At 43.6% G+C, this 14,247-nt stretch overlaps 1 protein-coding gene across 1 annotated transcript in view; it reads right to left on the reverse strand.

Moving 5' to 3' along the window:
- LOC122208904 overlaps positions 1-14,247 on the reverse strand; it is a 69,016-nt gene that overhangs the window by 30,639 nt on the left and 24,130 nt on the right. Inside the window, exon 8 of the mRNA XM_042920354.1 lies at positions 8,181-10,011. Coding sequence (XP_042776288.1) covers positions 8,181-10,011 — 1,831 coding nt within the window. The remainder of the gene's footprint in view (positions 1-8,180; positions 10,012-14,247) is intronic.

A 14,247-nucleotide genomic window follows, 5' to 3' on the forward strand; every position in this document is an offset into this window, starting at 1 on the left:
CACGCTCCTTTTCCAGTAAGTACCTTCAAAGAAATGGAGAGAGAAGCATTGCCTGACAAAGAATTCAAAATAACTTTTAAGGAAGCTCAGTGAGCTACAGAACACTGATAGACAACCCAACAAAATTAGGAAAAGCATACATGAACAAAACAGCAGGTTCAACGGAGAGATACAAGTTGGAAAAAAAGAAGCAAAGTTAAAGTCTGGAGCCCCAAAATACAATAAATGAAATGAAAAGTGCGACAGAGAGCACGAACCTAAGGGTTGATCAAGCAGAATAAAAAAATCTGTTAATTCAAAGAGGGGTCATTAGAAATTTTCAGTCAGAGGAGAAGAAAATGAAAAAGAGTGAGGGGTGCCTGGTTGGCTCAGCCGGTTAAGTATCTGACTTTGGCTCAGGTCATGATCTCACGGTTCGTGGGTTCGCGCCCTGTTGGGCTCTGTGCTGACAGCTTGGAGCCTGGAGCCTGGAGCCTGCTTTGGATTCTGTGTCTCCCTCTCTCTCTCAAAAATAAACAAACATTAAAAAAAAAAAAAGAAAAGAAAATGAAAAAGAGTGAAGAAAGCCTATGTGAATTATGGGATCGAATACAGATAAACAACATACACATCATGGGAGTCCCAGAAGAAGAAAGGGAAAGAAAGCTTATTTAAAAAAATTATATAATGGCTGACGGGGTGCCTGGGTGGCTCAGTCAGTAAAGTGTCTGACTTCAGCTCAGGTCATGATCTCATGGTTCATGGGTTCAAGCCTCTTGTAGGGCTCTGTGCTAACAGCTCAAAGCCTGGAGCCTGCTTTGGATTCTGTGTCTCCCTCTCTCTCTGTCCCTCCCCCACTCACGCTCTGTCTCTCAAAAATAAATAAAAATGTTTAAAAAATTACCTAATGGCTGAAAAATCCCCAAATCTGGGGAGTGATATGCACACCCAGGTACATGAACTTCATAGGTCCTGGAACATTTTCCATTGAAAGAGGACTTCACTGACACACATTATAATACACCTATTAAAAAATTAAAGAGAGAATTTTGAAAGCAGCACAGGAAAAGAAACTCATCACCACAGGATATGTCATCAAAGACCTCGTAGGCTAGGAGAGAGATGATGTATTCCAAGTGCCGAAAGGGAAAAAAACAAAAAACAAAAAAATGGCAACCAATGCTACTCAGCAAAGCTGTGCCGCAGAAATAAAGACTTTTCCGGACAAACAAAAGTCGAAGGAGTTGATCATCCCTAGACCTGCTCTACAGAAACTGCTAAAGGGAGTTCTTCAAGCTGAAATGAAAGGATACGAATTAGTAAAATGAACATGTAAGTATAAACCTCACTGGTAAAGAAAGGGAAGTATATTGTCAAATTCTCCTAGTTGTGATCAATTCCTTAATTCTAGGGTTAAAAAAGAAAAGCATTTAAAACAACTATAGGTTCCTCAAAAAGTCAAAAATAGAACTACGCTACGATCCAACAAATGCACCACAAGGTATTTACTCAAAGGATACAAAAATACAGATTGGAAGGGATATATGCACCCAGATGTTTATAGCAGCATTTGATTCAACAATAGCCAAATTATGGAAAGAGCCCAAGTGTCCATCAAGTAATGAACAGATAAAGAAGATGTAGTATATACACACCATGGAATACAAATCAGCCATAAAAAGAATGAAGTCTTGTCATTTGCAATGACATGGATAGAGCTAGCAAGTATTACGTGAAATAAGTCACTCAGACAAAGACAAATGATTTCACTCATATGTGGGCTTCAAGAAACAAAACAAATGAACGTGGGGAGGAGGGATGGGGAGAGGAAAACCAAAAAATAGACTCTCAACTTTAGAGAACAAACTGATGGTCACCAGAGTGGAGGTTGAGGGAGGGATGGTTAAATAGGTGATGGAGATTAAGGCGGGTACATGGGAAAAGCACCAGGGGTCGTAAGTAAGTGATGAATCCCTAAATTCTACAACTGAAACTAATATTACAAGGTATGTTAACTGGAATTTAAATAAAAACTTGAAAAAATACGTAGTAACAAAAATTTATTAGTGGATCCATAATATAAAAATATATAAATTGTGACATAGGGGCGCCTGGGTGGCGCAGTCGGTTAAGCGTCCGACTTCAGCCAGGTCACGATCTCGCGGTCCGTGAGTTCGAGCCCCGCGTCAGGCTCTGGGCTGATGGCTCGGAGCCTGGAGCCTGTTTCCGATTCTGTGTTTCCCTCTCTCTCTGTCCCTCCCCCGTTCATGCTCTGTCTCTCTCTGTCCCAAAAATAAATAAAAAACGTTGAAAAAAAAAAATTAAATTGTGACATCAAAAACATAAAGTCTAAGGAGAAAAACACAAAGTTTTATATGTGATCAAAGGTATAATGGTTATGTTTTATGCAAGCTCATGGAAACCACGAAACAAAACCTGTAGTAGATACACAAAAGAGAAAGGGAAAGGAATCAAAATACGGCACTATGGAAAATCCTCAGATAACCTAAGTACACAGCAAGAGAGGGAGAGAGGAACAAAGGAACTACAGAACAGTCAGAAAATAATTAACAAGGTGGCATTATTAAGTCCTTAGCTATCAGTATTACTTTAAATGCAAATGGATTGAATTCTCCAGCCAAAAGACACAGAGTCTTGGCTGAATGGACCAAAAAAGAAGAACCAATTACATGCTGCGTACAAGAGACTCACTTCAGCTTTAAGGACCCACATAGGTTGAAAATGAAGAAACGAATACAAAATAATTCACGCAAATGGGAACTGACGAAAGCACAAGCAGCTATACTTATATCAGACAAAACAGACTTTAAGTCAAAAACCGTAACAAGAGACAGAGAAAGTAATCATACAGTGTTAAAGGGGTAAATTTATTGAGATAAAACGAGTGTAAATGTGTGCCCAACATTGAAACTAAATATATTAAGCAAATATTAACAGATCTGAAGAGAGAAACAAAAATGCAATACTAGAAGGGGACCTCAGGACCCTACTTTTAACAATGGATAGATCATCCAGATAGAAAATCAATAATAAGGAGGGGCATCTGGGTGGCTCAGTCGGTTAACTGTCTGACTTTGGCTCAGGTCACAATCTCACAGTTCATGAGTTTGAGCCCTGCTGCGGATTCTGTGCTGACGGCTCGGAGCCTGGAGCCTGCTTCCGAATTCTGTGTCTCCCTCTCCCTACCCTCCCCCACTTGCACTCTGTGTGTGTGTGTGTGTGTGTGTGTGTGTGTGTCTCAAAAATAAACATTTAAAAAACTTAAGAAAGCCATAAAAAAAAAAACTTAAGAAAATCAATAAGGAAAGATTGAACATGAACTACATTAGACCAAAGGGACCCAACATAGAACATTCCATTCAACAGCAGCAGAATATTCTTCTGAAGCTCACACAGAACATTCTCCAAGAAAGATCATATGTTATATTACAAAAGAAGTCTAAAAATTTTAATACTGAAGTCATATCAAATATCTCATGGTTCATTAAATCGAGCCCCATGCCAGGCTCTCTGCTGACAGTATGGAGCCTGCTTGGGATTCTGTCTCTTCCCCTCTCTGCCCCCTCCCCCACCCACATGCATGCGCACGAACATGCTCTCTCTCTCTCTCTCTCTCTCTCTCTCTCTCTCTCAAAATAAACAAACAAACAAACAAAAAAAGGAGTCAATTGTGAAGCCCATCGGAAAGAAACAAAGACATCTGATTTTGTGTCAGCAACGTATAAGCTTCATCTCCTGCCCATGTCCTCTGCCTCCTTCACAATTCTGGTAAGGTTCTGGGGTAAGGTTCACTCACAAAGCACAAGCAACCTCCAACCATTAAAAAAAAAATTTTTTTTAACATTTATTTATTTTTGAGAGTGAGAGAGACAGAGCATGAATGGGGAAGGGGCAGAGAGAGAGGGAGACATAGAATCTGAAGCAGGCTCCAGGCTCCGAGCCGTCAGCACAGAGCCCGACGCGGGGCTCAAACTCACGAACCGCGAGATCATGACCTGAGCCGAAGTCGGACGCTTAAGCAACTGAGCCACCCAGGCACCACTCATTTTTAACTTAACTTCGAGAGGACTTCTACTCTATAAAATACCTGAACATTGACTGTTCTTTCTGCTCTGGACCTTCTCCTGGACAAGTGTTCTCTCCACCTTTGATCATCCCAAAGGGTGTCTGTCATGAGTTTTGTGACCCAAACCTAATGTTGGTGGGGAAGCTTCCTTACGTCGCAGTGACGTTGCTGAACATGCACATCAACTGGCATGGAAAGATTAATCTTTTTGTGGATGACATTATCTGATTACAGAAAATCCCAGGAAATCTATATAGAAGAGCTACTTTAATATACAAGTTTGACATGATTGTAGGCTACAAGGTTAACATAGAACAATTGCATTTCTATATACTAGCAATGAATAGCTGGAGGTTGAAATTTGAAAAATAGTACCATTTAGTTTAATACCAAAAACCAGAGTACTTAAGTATAAATCTAATAAAATATGAGCAGGATCTATGTACTGAAAACTACAAATTACTGATAAAAGAAATTAAAGGAGTCCTAAACAAATAGGCAGATATATGGTGACTGTGGTTTAGAATATTAAATATTGCTTAAAAAAAAAAAAAAAAAGAGAGAGTATCCAATATTGATAAGATGCTAAGTCTCCCTAAACTCACCTATATATATTCAATGCAATTTCAATAAAATTCCCAGTAATGAGCTTAATTTTACAAAGCTTAGTCACAAAGCTTATTCTAAAAATTATGGAAAAGCAGACAAAATAGCCAAAATAGGGGGTGCCAGGGTGGCTCGGTTGGTTAAGATTCCAACTCTTAATTTCAGCTCAGGTCATGATCTCATGGTTCGTGAGTTTAAGGCTGTACAGACAATGCAGAGCCCACTTGGGATTCTCTTTCCTTCTCTCTCTGCCTCTCTCCTCTGCTTACACACACACACTCTCTCTCTCTGTCTCAAAATTAAAAAAAAAAAAAAAAAAAAAGGCAATTTAAACTTAAAAAAAAATAGCCAAAATATTCTGAAAAAGAATAGAGTTGGAAGACTCATACTATCTCATCTCAAGACTTAGTGTATAAAGCTACATATTGGCAAAATGACAGACATATAGATTGATGGAACCAGAGAGGCCAGAAAAAGACCCACACATGTATGATCTACAGATTTTTCACAAAGGTACAACAGCAATTTGATGTTAAAAGGATAGTTAACTGGATGTTCCATGCCAAAAAATTGGCCCTTGACCCCACATTTTATACAGACTAACTCACATGGATCATAGACCTAAATGTTAAACCTGAAACAAACTTTTAGATAAAAAAGAGGAGAGGGGCACCTGGGTGGCTCAGTTGGTTAAATATCAGACTCTTGATCTCAGCTCAGGTCACGATCTCATGGGTCATGAGATGGAGCCCCATGTCAGGCTCTGTGCTGACAGTGTGGAGCCTGCGTGGGATTCTCTCTTCCCCTCTCTCTGCCCCTCCCCCATCCACGCGCACACACGTGTCTCACTCTCAAAATAAATAAACTTAAGGAAAAAAAAGGAGAAAAAGCTTTGTGACCTTGGATTAGGAAGAGTTCTCAGATCTGAATCCAAAAGCAGAATCCACAAAAGATGAAAACTGAACTTCATCAAAAACAAAACACCTGCTTCGTGAAAAATACTGATAATGGGGGCGCCTGGGTGGCTAAGTCAGTTAAGCGTCCAACTTTGGCTCAGGTCATGATCTCACTGTTCATGGGTTTAAACCCCGCATCAGGCTCTGTGCTGACAGCTCAGAGCCTGGAGCCTGCTTCGGATTCTGTGTCTTCCTCTCTCTCTGCCCCTTCCCCTGTCACTTACTGTCTTCCTCTCTCTCAAAAATAAATAAACATTAAAAAAATAATTTAAAAAATACTGATAATGGAATAAAAACATAAACCATACGCAGAGATAAAACATTTGCAAAACATAGAAGGACATACATCCAGAACATACAAACTTTCAAAATTCGAGAACAGTCCCCCAAAGAAAAGATACATGTATAGCAAACATTCAGATATGAAAGATGCCTAACATAGTCATCAGGGAAATGTAAATTAAAAAAATTTTTTTATTGTTTATTTATTTTTGAGAGAGAGAGTGAGTGTGAGCGGGGGAGGGTCAGAGAGAGGGAGACACAGAATTGGAAACAGGGTCCAGGCTCTGAGCTGTCAGCACAGAGCCCAACGCAAGGCTCGAACCCACAAACCATGAGATCATGACCCGAGCCGAAGTCAGATGCCCAACCGACTAAGACACCCAGGTGCCCCGGGAAATGTAAATTAAAACCAAAGAAAGATGCCACTACGAACCTAGCGAAATGCTAAAAACAAAACAAAACTTTGATACGCACTGATGGTGGGAAGACAAAACGGTACATCCATTTTAGAGCCGTGAGCTTTTCCATACAGTTGAACATGCATACAACCCCCCTCTTAAGTATTTACGAAGACAAAGAAAACTTGTGTTGATACACGGCCCTGTATGCAAACACTAGTCACCGTTTTCTTTATCACCACTAACAACTGGAAACTCAAATATCCTTGAAGTGATAAATGGATAAACCAAACGTGGTACATTCCTGTAACAGAACACGACTCAGCGACAAGGGGAATGACTAGCAATCCGCACATCAAGATCGATGAATCTCAGAAGCATTAAGTGGGAGAAGCCAGACTCCAAAGACTACAGTCTGAATGATTCCATTTTAGGACATTCCAGAAAAAGTAAACTATGCATAGAGAGAGCAGGTAGAGGGTTGCCAAAGGTAGGGAGGGGTGATGGGGAAGGGGCTGACCACGAGAGTACAAAGGAATTTCAGGGCAAGGGGGTCACGGAACTGTTACATGTCTTGACTGTTGGGGCGGTGATACAATAGTAATCATTTGCCAAAACAAAGAACCCTACACCAAAGAGTCAATTTACTGCATATAAATTAATCCTTAATAATAATTTTAAAAAGAATGCTAACTTGTAGGGGCGCCTGGGGGGCTGTTGGCGAAGTGTCTGACTTCGGCTCAGGTCATGATCTCAGGGTTCGTGGGTTCGAGCCCCGCGTTGGGCTCTGTGCCGACAGCTCTGAGCCTGGATCCTGCTTCAGATTCTGTGTCTCCCTCTCTCTCTGTCCCTCCCCTGCTCATGCTCTGTCTCAGAAATAAATAAACATTAAAAAAATTTTTTAAAGAATGCTAACTTGTAGAATTTTCATAGATGGCTCTTATCTCCCTGAGGAATTTTTCTCATGAATAGATACTGAATTTTTTCAACTTTGCTTTCATGTTTGATGATCATGTTTGATCCAAAGAATCCCGACATAAAAGAGTACATACTGAAGCCACAGGAAGTCCAAGAACAGCCTCAACCAACGTGAGGTATAAAAATCATCCTTGTCGCCACCGGAGGTGGGAATGACTAGAAATGCACACAAGGAAACAGTCCGGTTTAATAGAAATACTGCACACATCAATTTGGGTGAGGATTACACAAGTGTTATACATTTGCAAAACTTCAGGAAGCTGTAAACTTGAGATTTATGCATGTTACTGCATGCAAATTATACCTCAATAAAGAATCCGCACACGTGTAAGTGCTGGTTACAACCCACTGAATTGATTTTTGGACCCCCCGACAGGCTGAGAAACACCAGTTCACAGGACCTGTGGGGTTGGGGAAATGAGCCCACATGCCTAATTTACACGTCCTCTAAGCCTTGCAGATTTCCTCTTCTAAGTACATCTCATAGACATTTTGCGAGACGAACCGAAGAAAAAAATCTCAACGATGACTCTTCTCCCTACACTGATTGAACGTTACCGAACACCTACAACGTGTGAGGCACTGAAAGGCTGAATAGATTTGGCAGCCGACGCATCTCTACTCTCCTGGAGCTTATATTCTAGCGGAAGACGGACTCATCCCTCCTAAGCCTCTCTTCTGTGGCACATCTGCTACGTGTCAACGTTCTAAATGAAGCCCTTACGTAAGTCTCCGCTCTCATGAGGCTTCTCTGCTATGTGGTCGCCCAACCACTGGGACACGTGGAGCTCCGGCTGAAATACTGACTCTCTTTCAACAAATGTTTTGTCTCCTATGACAGGTCTGGTAACGGGATTGTTTCGGCACCCATTTGAGGTATTAGAACATTATCGCTTTTCTGGAGCTTCCTTCCTGCGTGAATCCTCCGAGGTGGGAAAGTCTTTATCACCCTCATCGTCAGCATGCACTCGCTGATGAATTATAAGGCTTGAGCTCCAACTGAACCCCTTCCCGCACTCCTCACACTTGTATGGTTTCTCTCCAGTGTGGACTCTCTGATGGGCTTGAAGGTATGAGCTCCAACTGAAGACCTTCCCGCACTCCTCGCACTTGTATGGTTTCTCCCCAGTGTGGACCCTCTGGTGGGCTTGAAGATAGGATCTCTGTCTGAAGCGCTTACCGCACACGTCACACCGGTACGGTTTCTCTCCCGTGTGGACGCCACGATGAGCCAGAAAATTCGAGGCCCGACAGAATCCTTTCCCGCACTCCTCACATTGGTACGGCTTCTCTCCAGTGTGGCACCTCTGATGGGCTTGGAGCTGTGAACCCACGCTGAAGCCCTTCCCACACTCCGCACACTGATACGGTTTCTCTCCAGTGTGGACTCTCTGGTGCACCTGGAGACTCGAGAACTGACTGAAGGCCTTACCACACTTCTCACATTTATAGGGTTTCTCTCCCGTGTGGATTCTACAATGAACGTTAAGATCTGAACTCCGGCTGAAGCCCTTCCCACATGTACCACACTTGTATGGTTTTTCTCCAGTGTGGCCTCTTTGATGGGCCAGAAGATTTGAGGCCTGACTGAAGCCTTTCCCACACTCCTCACACTTATAGGGTTTCTCTCCCGTATGGACTCTAAAGTGAATGTTAAAATCCGAGCTACGACTGAAGCCCTTTCCACAGGCATCACACTGATACGGTTTCTCACCAGTGTGGCCTCTCTGATGGTCCAGAAGATTTGAGGCCCGACAGAAGCCCTTCCCACACTCCTCGCATTTGTAAGGTTTCTCTCCAGTGTGGCTGACCTGATGGGCCTGAAGGTGTGAGCCCACACTGAAGCCTTTCCCACACTCTTCACACTTATAGGGTTTCTCTCCCGTGTGGATTCGACAATGGATGTTAAGGTGTGAGCTGTAACTAAAGCCCTTGCCACAGGCCTCGCATTTGTATGGTTTCTCTCCTGTGTGGATTCGCTGGTGAGCCTGCAGTCGCGAACGCCAACTGAAGCCCTTCCCGCACTCTTCACATCTATAGGGTTTCTTTCCCACGTGGACTCTCTGGTGGGCTCGAAGATACGAGCCCTGGCTGAAGCTCTGCCCGCACTCCTCACATTTATAAGGTTTCTCCAACGTGCGGACTACCAGAGGAGCTTGACACTGGGAGCTTCTCCGGACGCTCCTCCCACACTCCTCGTACTTGTGTGGATTCTCTCCAGGGGGGGCTCTCTGCGGATGGCGAAGACGTGACCTCCGTCTGAGACCCTTACACGACGTATCGTGTTTGTACGATTTCTCCCCGCTGTGGGCTCTCTGATGGGCTTCAAGGCTTGAAAGTCGGCGGAAGGTGTTTCCACATTTTTCACATTTATAGGGCTTCTCTCCCACATGGGCTGTCTGGTGAGTCTGAGGATGAGAGTGCTCAATGAAACCATCCTCACACTCTCCCCCCTTATAGGGGTTTCCTCCTGTGTGGTCTCTGTGGTGAATTTGAAGACACGAAGTCTGATTAAAGCCTTTACCAAACTCCCCATCTTTATAGAGTGCATCACCCTGTTTTTCCAGCTGAGAGCCAGTTCCTTGAATATTTACCACGGCGTCTTGGCTCTGGATTAACTCCTTTGTAACCTGTTGCCAGATCTGCGAGCAGAAAAGCTCTTCATGTGGCAGGTACTTTAATCCAATTTCCTGAAGAGTCTCCGCATCATTTAGATTCCTGTCTCCTAAAAGGATAAAGAGAATTTAGAGATGGGGCACATTAAATGCTTTGGTCAGAGGTACCAAGGTTATAAACTTAAGGCCCACACCTGAAGGCTTAACATGAACCAGGAGAAGGTACCGTTTTTAAAAAATGTTTATTCATTTTTGAGAGAGAGCGGGAGCAGAGAAGGGGTGGGAGGAGGACAGAGGATCCCAAGCAGTCTCTGTGCTGAGAGCAGTGAGCCCCATGCGGGGCTCAAACTCATGAACCGTGAGATCATGACCTGAGCCAAAGTGGGACACTTAACCGACTGAGCCACCCAGGCGCCACACTGTAGGGAATAAGTTTAAGAATTCCCGGAGCTTGCATCAATGGGTTAACAAGGTTGAGGTGGAAAGCTGCCACAGGGTGAAAAAGCCAAGCACAGAACAAAGCACAGAGCGGAAAGCCGCTTCCAAAGGATGCAAATGTCTACAAACAGGTAGAGGAACAGTTAGAGGCAGACTTGTAAGCCTTCCGATCCTAATAAATACGGAACAAGGACCCTTACTCGGGACGCTTGTCTCCTCCCGGACATTAGCCTCTCTCATATTCAAGTCTGCGTCCGCTCTCTTGCTGGACAAGAGAGAACCCCAGATTCAAAGTCTGTGACACCCTGCCATTTTTATCATCGAAAACCTAGAGGTGGTCCACCAGGCTCCTATTCAGTACACGTTAATGAGATATGTAGTATGTAGTATGATTCCAGTTAGAATCATACTAAGTTTTATATGTGAGAAACAGGTTAGAAATTTGGTGATTGCAGATCAAGAAAAACACTTCCTAGGGAATCTTTCCAAAGACGAAGCTGCACCCACCTAAAAGCTTTCTCTTTTTTGCTAAACCAGGTGTCCAATAAATAGTCTCCACATAATTCTGCCTACTGCATGCACATCTGACCAAATGCTCAAAATGTCCAGCAGGACCCTTACAGACAGACGATCAGAAGATGTGCTGAAAACACATCTGAAAACCTTTGCTTCAAATTATTTCATTGGACTTTATTCCATGTTAGAAGCCTTGATGTGCTGGGTTGGTTGGAAAGACAGGTGTTTGGGAGAACAGATCTTATCACCCAAGTGCCTGAAATTCAGAGTATAAGCAGGAAAATGTCCTTCAGGACGGCAACTGGGGAAGAGGTTTACGGTACTAACATACATTATTCTAAAACCTCATAGCAATAAAGTTCCTATCACCTCGGGGGGGAAAAAAGAGTGGAAAATCAGAAGCTCATCTTTTATTTTTATTCATTTAAAAAAAATTTTTTAATGTTTATTTATTTTTTTGAGAGAGAGAGAGAGAGACAGAGCGTGAGCAGAGGAGGGGCAGAGAGAGAGAGACACACACACACAGAATCCGAGCAGGCTCCAGGCTCTGGGCTGTCAACACACAGCCCGATGCGGGGCTCGAACCCACAAGCCATAAGACCATGACGTGAGCTGAAGTAGGACACTTAACTGACTGAGCCACCAGGTCCCCCTGAGATGCTCATCTTTTAGAACAGACCAAGAACCTGTGAGAAGGAGCAGGGCGTGGCGTGGATTCTCCAAGCCAGGATCAGTCAGGAAGAGCTACGTTCTCCTTGGGACTCTGTTCCGTCAATAAACTATAGAGCTTGCTACCTACTTCTTTTCAGCTCTCTCTTCAAATAACACCTCATCAGTGAGGCCTCTTTCACCATCCAGCATCCAGCAGGAAATTCTCCCTATCCCTTGACACCCCCAGCAATCTTCTCGGCATTCACCTTACCCTGTGTTGTTTTTACGTGGCACGTATTACATCAGATGCACTATCTATGCCCTTTATCGTTTTTTTTTTTTTTTTTTTATCGTTTATTTATTTTTGAGACAGAGAGAGACAGAGCATGAACGGGGGAGGGTCACAGAGAGAGGGAGACACAGAATCTGAAACAGGCTCCAGGCTCTGAGCTGTCGGCACAGAGCCCAACGCGGGGCTCGAACTCACGGACCGCGAGATCGTGACCTGAGCCGAAGGCGGATGCTTAACCGACCGAGCCACCCAGGCGCCCCTATGCCCTTTATCGTTTTGTTTTATGTCTTCTCCCACCTGAATGCAATATCCACCAGGACGAGCACTTAGATCATTCATTGCTTTATCAGCACTCCCAGATGGCAGCGTTCCGTAAGTACATGTTGAACACACAAATAAGCCCCAGTTTGACTTCTTTGCGAGAGTCTGAGCTCTGTTACAAAAGTAAAAGAGCTTTTTCAAGGAAGTTACCCATAACAGGAATGGAAGCAGCAACTTTGCTGGGAAGCTGAAAGGCTTCACCAGAGGCAGGGCTAACCTAAGTGAATGTTGCTGATGATAAAATCATGTTGATCATAAAATCATGGCAAGAATCGCTTGAGAGGAAAGAAGGAAAAAAAAAAAAAAGCATAAGGCATACAATTGGCTGTGGGGCCTATGGATCGATTGCTTGTGAAAAAATTTTTTTCAATGTTTACTTATCTATTTTTGAGAGAGAGAAGGCATAAGCACACACACACGAGGGGGAGGGGCAGAGAGAGAGGGAGAGAGAATCCCAAGCAGGCTTCACACTGTCAGTGCAGAACCCGACGTGGGGTTTGAACTCACAAACGGTGAGATCATGACCTGAGCCAACATCAAGAGTCAGATGCTTAACCGACTGAGCCACCGAGGCACCCCCTTCTGAATTTTTGTAATCTCTTCCTATGTGTGTAAAACTTTTCCTTCTTCATATAGGAGTCAATATTTAGAGCCTCAGGAATAATGACTCCGAAAGCAGGCTGTCACTCTGATGGATACAGAAACATGTTCCTGTATGGACAACACCACTGTTTTACAAGCCACAGGTTGGACTCAGTGAGTCTGAAATAAATTTAGTGGCTTATGACAAGCATTAGCAGAATGGTAAAATATTAAAAGTGCTTTGTAAGTAAAGGTTTCTCTGGATAAAATGCATGTTAGAACTATACACACACACACACACACACACACACACACACACACACACACAGGGATAGTGGTGGGTGACATTGTTTTCTTTAACTGTTTGGATGAGGTTGGTGGTTGCCATGAGGAAAACCGACGAAGGGAAAGACTAACGTGAAAGCTAGTTAATATCTGATACTTTCCTTAATAGGAGACCTGCCTCAAATTGGCTATCAGATTCTTCATTCTAAAAAGTGGTTCTTCACTCAGACAGTAGGATTAACTACTAAAACCTGCAGGAAAGCCACAGAGCTGAAATGATATTCACTGTGGTTACAAGTGCAAAGTTAAGCTGTCATCGGATATGGTTTAATGGATACAAATCTACACATATCTAAAAGGACCTAATCAATTACATTCGATTAGATAATCACGATAATCACGGGCTGTTCTAGACGATGCCTTCACCACACATTTCTGTTTAACACCCTTTAAGGACGTCCACGACTAATGGGGAAAAGTCCACGTAACCATTATCAGCTCATTCATTCACACAACAAATATTTATAGCACACCTGTCCTCTGCCAAGTCTGACCTACACACTGAGGATATAGCAATAAAGGCAACAGAATTTCTTCTCTCCTGATAATTACATTCTAGTGAGAACAGAGTGAGCGAAGCAAAAATATATGTTAATATGGTAAGCGGTGATCAATGCCTAGACACCAAATCAGTCGGGGTAAGGGAAAGGAGAACGGGGGAAGAAGAAGGGGTCAGGAACACAGTGGTCACGGAACGTCTTTCTTATGATGTTAGTTAGGATTTGAGAAGGACTTACTCGAGGTAAGGGAGGGGCCAAGAGGATGACAGAAGGAAGAACAGGTAGAGGATGACAGAAGGAAGAACAGGTAGAGGGTGACAAGGCCGGGCCACGGGTAGCATAGCAGAGCGACAAAACTGGACAGAACAGACAGGCATGGGGGAAAGCGACAGGTCACGTCTGCAGAGGGATGGAGGATGAGCAAGGAGCAGACAGGTGGGCCATCAGAAGTCACTGTAAGTACTTAGATTCTGCTCTGAATCAGGTAAGAAGCTACCAGAGGTTCAAGCAGAGGCCTGACAAGACCTGACAAACATGCAGAAGAATCACTTCGAGGGGCTCCTGGGGGGCTCCGTCCGCTTGAGCACCTGACTCTTGATTTCAGCTCAGGTCATGATCCCAGGGTCGTGGGGTGGAGCCCCGTGTCGGGCTCTGTGTGGAGCGTGGAGCCTGCTTAAGGTTCCTTGTCTGTCTGCCCCTCT

Source organism: Panthera leo, chromosome E2 (genome assembly GCF_018350215.1).
Source record: "Panthera leo isolate Ple1 chromosome E2, P.leo_Ple1_pat1.1, whole genome shotgun sequence".
Taxonomy (NCBI): Eukaryota; Metazoa; Chordata; class Mammalia; order Carnivora; family Felidae; genus Panthera; species Panthera leo.